Below are 9,152 nucleotides of genomic sequence, written 5' to 3' on the forward strand. Positions count from 1 at the left end.
AGATAAGAAATTAAAAAAAAAACAAACCCACAGACTTACAGCAAAAACTGGATAAAACGTGAGAATTTCGCTGATTTTTTGAAATTTACGCCGATTTTCTATCCAGTTTTTATAATAAGGTTTTATATCCATGAATAAATTTGAAAACAAAAACAACTTTCTTTTTTTTCAAGTTTCGAAATCTTTGTTTTGTCAGTTGATGCTGATTAAATTAACTATAAATTATAATTAATTCATTTTCGTGTATTGAAACTGAAACGTGGAAGTGCAACAATAAAACAAAACTCGCGAACAACATACTTCAATAAGTTGTATGCCAAACTGAAAACTCTGGTCACTTGGTCTTCATGATAAATTGTGGAAACAAGTCAGCGGTCATCGCGGGCAATTTGATAATTTCTTATGACCCAAATCTATTCTGATTTTGTTCAATTTGCCACGAATTTATCGAGCTTTCATTCACCATGCTTCCAATTACAAAAGATGAAAGGGTAAGTCTACTCCAGTATTATGTTGATCAATATTCTCTGTAACTAAAGCAGAGGAATTAATCAATTCATCTAATTCCGTCAACTTTATTCATCACGTAACGTTTTCTGTCACAGGAATGGATCCAAAACGCTATAAAATTCTACCGAGAATGGGATAAAACACTCTATCTATGGAAAGCTTTTCACGCAGACCAGCACGACTTGCTAAAATCTTACGTTGGTCTTTCACTGTACGGAAATCCATCTCAAGAAGAACTGAATATTTGTGATATTTGGCGCAAATTTCCCGACAAACGACAAAAAAATATCGACGAGCTGTGCAGAAAATTCAATTACGAGAACGGTCAAGTTATCGTAGCTCATACGTATTTGTATCTCGACGATGATAATAAAGCTTGCGTTTTCAGACAGATGAAATCCAACGATGAGGTTATTTTCATCGACGGTATCGGACGAGTTTACAAATCGTGGACCCATTTCCTTAAAACGAATCGGTTACCGGATTGCCATTACGTAGCACCGGACGACGGAATACATAAAATCAAACAAACATTGTTCGAGTATAAATCACCAGCCGCTGGTATAGGTCATGCAGTACTTAGAGGAGCTGATATTGCAGCGGCAGGTACTGCGATTGTGGGAACTGTGCTGACATTGGCTACAGCTCCTATTTCAGCCTTTGTTATAGCCGGCGCTGGTACAGGGTACGCCATCGGAAGGAATATCGGTGTGTTGGTCGATCGTGGCAAACATAAAGAATCGATCGGTTTCAATAATGCTCAGTCGGCCATGGCTTGGTTGATTATAGGAACATCTGCGATAACTGGAGCTTCATCTTTAGCTTTATATCAGTCCGCTTTGATCGTCGAGAACGCTGGTAATTTCGCCAACGCAGCCAGATTAGGTTTACAAGGATTGAATTACGCAGCTTTGGCGTCAAATTTTTGTAATTTTGGAACCTACGCGTATTTTCTGAAGCTCAAAATCGAAAATGGAGAGAAACTGACTGCGTTCGATTTGATGGAAGGATGCGTCAGTATATTCTTGATCGCCGGAGCTGTTTCTAATACTAAACAAATGCATAAATATATCAATAGCTTAGAGACGGCACCCACTACAGTTACAGGACGTTTGACTCGATCTGTTAAAAAAAGTTTAAAAGAATTACGAGTTCAATTACCCGATAACGAAGGCAACGCTGGTGTAAAAGAAGTAATCGTTTTGGAAGAGAACATACCCAGTTGGGGTTTGAATTTCGTGTTGAATGCTGGTCAACAATTCTTAGCGAAGCATACAAACATCCAACATATATATTACAAGTGCTTGGAAATATTGAATACTTGTTGCGATTTCCGGTACAAGAAAATTGGCGCCGTTGTTTTCTTCACCAATATGACTAACCATGTTCAGAATCTGCTTATTTTAATCTCCGATGGCTTGGTTTCGATTAAAGAACAATTACAGCCATTTTTGAAACAATATTTTTCATGGGCGATCCCTGACTCACTGATGGAACAAATCGGTCATATGCTTGGAAACACAACGACTGCTGTCAAGAACGTCGATGAAACGTTGATCGAAGACGAAGAACAACCATTTGGCGAAAACGAATCAAAACTGTACTACGAAATTATTTTCGAAACGGCCAAAAATCGTATCCCCGAAACGACCAAATCCAACGATATCATCAGTGTGTTTAGTCATCAACTGCTATCTCTCGTTCGTGAAATAATGATCGAAGCCAACGATAACTACGAAGAATGGGTATCGAAAAATATATCGAAAATGGGCAAAACTGACGCCACCAAACGATTCTCCAAATTAGGAATAAAAACGTCCAGTGATTTTGCCAACTTGAACTTCGTTCATATCATGAAAAATAAAAATACCACCTCGGTAAATCGAAACGTGCTAAATGAATTAACACTCCAGAAAGTTTCGACTCTGTATGAAAAACTACTCTTCAAAGTGGCACCGAGGAGTACTTTCGTCGAACTTGGTGTTTTGGAAACGTGCCAATTCCTGAAAAGATCCATTACCGAATTTTTCGCGCCACTAGGTGAAAGATTCAAATCTGCTAAAGACATGTATGAACTCGATGCACCGTTAGGGCACCACATTGCAATGAATTCGGTATTCGACGAACTGAATGTGAGATCGAATAATAGATCTTACGTGATGACTGACTCGACCTTTTTCGATCTAGCTGCGGACGGTTTATCTTTGGATAAAATATCTCGAGAACTTTCAGCAGAACTAAGCGACTGTAAACAAATATCTAAAACAAGTAACCAGCTTTCCGATGAAAATATTCGCTGCACTGTGTTATCTTTATGCGATAAATTCTACCGTAAAGTTGATTCCATGCTTCATGTGACCGGTCAAGTCGAACGTGAAGAAAGAGTTAAAGATTGTTACAACTATCTGATGGTAAAATTCACCGCTTCGATTCAAAATATGGAAAAAGAACGCAAAAACGAGCTCTCTGATTGTTTCGAGTTTCAAAACGACGTTTATTTTGATCGAAGAAAATTCGCCAGCGTTTTCAGAAAAGCATGCGAAGCGCAAAAACACGAAATGTTCGCTTCTGCGGTGGAGTATTTTACTCGAGAGGAAAACCTGCTACGTTTAGCTCAGCGATACGTCACCGAGCGTAGAAATTTTGATAATTTTTTCGTCGAGGTGTGTACCGAGATTGATAAAGAAGACGGAGTGCGAATGTTTTCCATCGATGAAGGCAGCTTTTTAAATTTACGAGCTTACATGCGACGAGCTGCTTCCTTATTTGACTTGCATGAGGATCGAATGGAGCTCGTCAAATGGGAGAATGGAGTAGTGATTTTAGAATGTGGTGATAAAATTGTCGTATTTCAGAATGTTGATACGAAATTGATGATTGTAATGGAGTTCGATACATCTAATCAACTTGTTTCGAATTATTTCCAGTGAAATGTACGAGTATCTATTGTTGTCTCAATTTAGTAGAGATTGACTGTAACTGTAAGCATATTATAGAGCTTTATTCTGATGTGATTTTTTTCACTTTTACACTTTCTTAAGTGTTGATATTATTAGCACAATCAATCAATCATTTTGTTCATTGAACCGGTTTCATTTTTAATTATTAATATCGATTTTTTTTTTGAATTGTTATTTTTTTATTATTATTAAGGTAGGTCTATTTCTACTTTTTATAAAATGAGACTAATATCGACTTATTTATGTACCTACCTATTTAATGTTGTCTTACTAATCTCGGTGTTTATTTATAGATAGCCAAGCTATACTATATACAATGAATGTTGCCCAAAGTGTATTACGAAAGAGTAAAATTTTGCAAAATGCATTGTCCAAAGGTACGAATTTTGTTTAAAAATGGTTTGTATTGTGTTCCAAGTTGTAACTTTTATTACGTTTAGATTTAGATATCACTACTTTGAACTTTCGATATCAATTATACTCATATTTTTTTTTATCGAATCTCATATACTTATTCCTGATTGTTTTGTAGTTTTTAAAATAAAAATCTTTCCTTCTTGATGATTTTTTTACGCGTGTTTGAAAATGAAAATATTGAAAATTTCTTCTCGATTTGAAGGCAACAACAATTTTTAAAAAGCGCGAGCTTTGAAACCCCATAACCAAAATTTCAGCTACTCGAGTGATTTTTCGATTTTAGGTGAATTTTTAAGAATTTAAAATTGGCCATTTTAAGCGACTTATGCTTTTTTATGATGAGAATTATAGTAACTAATATTGACTCTCCTGACCAAATTTCATCATTTCTAGTCATTCTGGAACCTCCAGCACGATTTCTTAGAATTTCTCCAGAAGCTGTGGAAATGAAATGAATTTGAGTGGCTAAAAATTAAATTGTGACTTAATCTTGACCTATTTAACGAGCTTATTCACATTTGAGCTGATTTCCAAGAAAGACCCTCAAGTGCATTTTTTGATCAAAATACTTGAGAAAAAAATTCAATTTTCGTTCGTAAAAAATTAAATATTTTTTTTTCACAGATGGCCAAATCTTGTCTAAAATCAACTTCAACCCCCCCCCCCCCGCATTCCCTAAATTTGAACTATTCTGAAGTCTCTAGCGTGATTTTCGATCTCTCCAGGAAATGTGGAAATAAATGTGACCCACTAAAAATCTAGTTGTGGCATATTCTCGACCTTTTAAAAGATTTATCCTCATTTGAGACATCTCTAAAATGAATCTTGTCTAAAACCACCCTCCCCCCTCGAAATCTGAATTTCGAAATTTAGAGCCGTTCTGGAGCCTCGCCAGAGTGATTTTGGATTCCTCCAGAAAGTTTACAAATTAATTTAATATCGAGTTGTGGCTTATTTTCGACTTATTTAACGAATTTAATTCACATTCAGACTGATTTCTGGACGGACACCTCGAGTGAGTTTTTTTTTGGCCAGCACTAGGTTTTTTGTAAAAAAAAATCAAAAAATCAAAATTTTTATATTTTGTCTAAAATCATCCCCTGCTTCGGAGCCCAAATTTCCCAATTTCAAATTATTCAGAAGTTTTTAGCGTTATTTTCCATTTCCCAGAATTTTAACGTTTCTCTAGAAGGAGTGAAAATGAATTTGAGTAGGGTATTTTTATTAAAAACTCTTCAACTGAAATCTAATACAAAACTGAAAAAAATCGAGTTTTTATGAAGTTTTTTTTTCCCCAGAAATTCACAGTAGCAGTGAATGATTCTATTTTTAGTGCTATAAAATAATTTTTCAACTCGTGTTTTCGATTTCTATTCAGAATTTTCTACTTCATTTATAGTTTTCAATTTCATTACTCTTTTGCCGAGCCCTGCAGAAAGCGCGGGCCAGGGGCAAACTGTCCCCTTTGCCCTCCTCCCTTTTCGACGACCCTGGGTTCAAGTCATTTTGGAGACTTCATCAGTGACTTTTTTAAAATTCTTGGAGCCTCCAAAGATTTTTGAATTTTTGAAACTTGAAATTACCACAAAATTATATCAAATGCAGTTGGAAAGCCGAAATTTACTCTGTAAACTCATTTTAATACGTCGTTATGAGGTCGACTGCAGGTGGATTGGTCGAAGGGGTACTATCATTTTTTCTACTGTTTCGTCGGTAAGAATTTATCCTTCCTATCTCCTCGCCACGCTTCAGTTCTCTTGCACCTCACAGCGCTGGTCGCGATAACAGGAACACCAAGAAGTTGCCACCTGTTGTCTTCAAAGTTTCCAGTACCTCTACCTATACCTAAGTACTTTAGATAAACAGTGCTTGTGAAAGGTGACTGACTTCGTCTATTTGGTTACAATTTAAAATATTTTTTAAAACAATTTTTCTTTATTAAAATTTCATTTAAAAAATTTAAATTTATTTTTATTATAAAATTCAATTATGAAAAAAAAAAGTTATTTACTATTGAGTTTCGCTGCCACCTAGGCATTTTTAAAGTGATTTGGCTGTATGTTGTTGCTCTCGATCATAAAAAAAAAATTCGCACCACATGATGATGCCATTCGGTACCTATTACATATAAGCTGCGGCACTATTCAATCAATGTGCGGAAGATATCTACAAGCCCCTAAGGTACCTACAAATTTATGGGTAGGTACATTATACTTTTGCATCGAATTTAAAACTTGTATTTTATTTAGATGTTTTTTTTTTTAGTGAAAAAATCTCAGCAACATGAAAAACTGGCTTCCACTATTCAATTCAATGAATTTGATCACGTTAAGATGTTCGTTGTAATAGAATCCACAAGTTTGGATTTTAGAAGAACGAACTCAGACTGAATCTTAAATTTTCATTAATCGTCATCTGGAGAAGTACGTCGTCATTTATGTATCCAAGGTTGCATCGTCAGCATAATTTCCAGAAATTTACACGTGATTTTTTGCGAACTATAATTTTATTACCTTGCACTGCATCTCAAGTTTCTTCGCCATTACTCTGAGTATGTACCTACATATAATTGTATGAATAGTTGTTGATGAATTTGGAAATTATGGCGAGTATGTATTGTTTCAGCTTTATCAAAAATTGTTTTGTCTCGACCTAATGTGGGCACGCAGTTTATAATTCACTAAAATCGTACCTAACGTGTCGAAAAATTTATTTAAGTACCTACCTAAATAAATTTCTTGATTCTTATTTAAATTTCCAATTGACAAACTAATAACCAATTTTTTACTTTAAATTAAACCTAATCTGTGTTTTGACTTACTTCGCAATCAGGACCCTTTTCGAAAATTTCAATCCATATCGAATCTACGAGTATTAATTGTTGCATCTTCCTCAGACCAACCCTCGCCAACTGCACCTAACATTAAGGTGCCATTTACGGACTTGTATTACGATAATGGTTTGCATAAGAACATGGACAGAAAAATGGCAAAAATGCACACGAATAAAAATATGAACGATATATTCTGAAGTATTTATTGCAAAACTAATTACGACGGATGAAAAATAAATAATTAAATTTCGATTTTGTAAAATATAATGTAGCCTATAGAAAAACAATTCTGAGGTATTCTAAACTATAATTACGACAGATAAAAATAAATAATTAAATTTAGATTTTGTGAAATATAATGTATGTATAGAAAAACAGGGTTTGAAATTGCTTACTACTTTCTTTCTTTGAATATCAAGGGCTATGTGGTACAACTCCTTTTGTTTTAATCAAGCATAAATGCCATTGGATTCCCCCTGGTACCACGGATATGTTTGTTACTGAAATTTTTGATGTCAGAAGTTATTGAATGAGTCGTGATCTCGCACAGTGGGCCACAGACCCCCCAAAAACGGCGATAATTCGGATTCAACCGTCATCAATGGGCAATATGTCGATTAATATGTTTTCGAGGTCGTAGAATTCGAATCTGCACTTTTTTTTTGTAGGGGTGGGGGGGTGAGGCGTGGGAAGTCGGAAAATTTCAAATTTTACATATATTATCGTGTAATATATCGATTACTATGTTTTCGAGATCGTAGAGTTCGAATCTGGAGTTATTTTTTGGTAGGAGTGGGTGGTGTGGCGTGGGGAGGGGGGAATTTCAAATTTTAGGTGTATTATTGTGTAATATGTCGATTGATATGTTTTTGAGGTTGTAGAATTCGAATCTGCTCTTATTTTTTTGCAGAGGTGGGGGGGGGGGTGACGCGTGAGAAGCGATAAAATTTCAAATTTTGCTTATATTATTGTGTAATACATCGATTAATATGTTTTTGAAGTCGTAGAGTTCGAATCTGGCGTTATTTTTTTAGTAGGGGTTGGAACTGAGGCATGGAGAGGTGAAAAATTCCAAATTTTGCTCATATTATCGTTTAATATGTCGTTTGTAATGTTTTTGAGGTTGTTAATATCGTTGATTTGAAAAATTCATTTCATGTCTCAAATAATGTATTTGAATCAAAACTGAATCGAGTATATCATGTTTCGATCTTAAAATTGCGATATTTCCGCAATTGTGAAGAAAATTGATGTATTTTTACTTAATAGAAAAATGAACCTGCAGAGCAAATGTGCAATTATGTGCAATTATGTGCAAAAAATCGCTAAATCATAGTATACATCACTCCCAAATATGTACACATCACTATGCAGAAGAGAACACACGATATTGCCCGATTATGTGAATTTTGTTCCAAAATGTGTTTTGATTTTATATTGAGGAGCTGAGAACTGAGAATCAAAACTCACATTTGCCAAAAAAAAAAAATACCGTTTTATGACAGATTTGGATATACCGTTTTACACTCTATAATGTGACATATTCAGTTTTTTTGGATCAAAGTCATTTTGGTGTGAAATTCACTTTCAAAACCAAGGGTTAGAATCAAAACTCACATTTGCCATTGGCAAATGTGAGTTTTGATGAAAACTTAGTTTTGTTTGCAAAATTCCATAGGGAAAAGTTTGATAACAAGCTGAATTTTGGTACACGGGGGTTTTTTGATACGCTGAACACGAATTTGGGGTGTCCAGGTGAATCCGGTGTACGCTTCCCCCTTTTTTGTGGACCTTAAGCCCCCAAATTTGTTTTTATGCGTTTAAGTCTGAAAATATGCAATTTTATGCAAAATGTATGTTTTCGTGGTTGTAGATCACGAATTTGACAATATTTTTTTCGTAAGGGTTAATGGTGGGGAATGAAGGGGGTGAAAAATTCAAAATTTGACCATAATGATGTGTGATATGTCGAAATGTATGTTTTTGAGGGTGTAGATCACGAATTTGACAATATTTTTTTCGTAGGGGTGAATTGTGGGGGATGAAGGGGGTGAAAACGGTGAAAAATTCGAAATTTGACTATAATGATGTGTGATATGTCGAAATGTACCAAGTATGAATAATTCAACTGAAAGTGAGTAATTTTCATCAATTTACTCGATTTTAGTTGTTATAAAGTCATTATAGAGGTTTAACTTACGTTAAAACTCCGTGTTTTGCCTACTCTGCTACATAAATAGGAATAGAACAAATTTTTGAACGTAGATGCACGGGACATCCCAGGGGCTAGTACTGAAGATAGTGTATTTCAAGATGTCATTTGCGATTTTTGCCCCCGAATGCCCCGGCGACCACAACAGTCAATTATAGTAAAAAATCATGGTGAATTTTGTTTAAATGTTACAAATTTTTTCTTCCAGGGACTTTGACGG

At 35.1% G+C, this 9,152-nt stretch overlaps 1 protein-coding gene across 1 annotated transcript; it reads left to right on the forward strand.

The window, feature by feature from the left end:
- Window positions 1-123: 123 nt before the first annotated feature.
- On the forward strand, window positions 124-4,029 carry LOC135837027 (uncharacterized). Its single transcript, XM_065352155.1, has 2 exons — window positions 124-491; window positions 606-4,029. The coding sequence occupies exons 1-2, from the start codon at window positions 465-467 to the stop codon at window positions 3,438-3,440; spliced, it is 2,862 nt and encodes a 953-aa protein (XP_065208227.1). The 5' UTR covers window positions 124-464; the 3' UTR covers window positions 3,441-4,029.
- Window positions 4,030-9,152: the final 5,123 nt, after the last annotated feature.

Source organism: Planococcus citri, chromosome 2 (assembly GCF_950023065.1).
Source record: "Planococcus citri chromosome 2, ihPlaCitr1.1, whole genome shotgun sequence".
Taxonomy (NCBI): Eukaryota; Metazoa; Arthropoda; class Insecta; order Hemiptera; family Pseudococcidae; genus Planococcus; species Planococcus citri.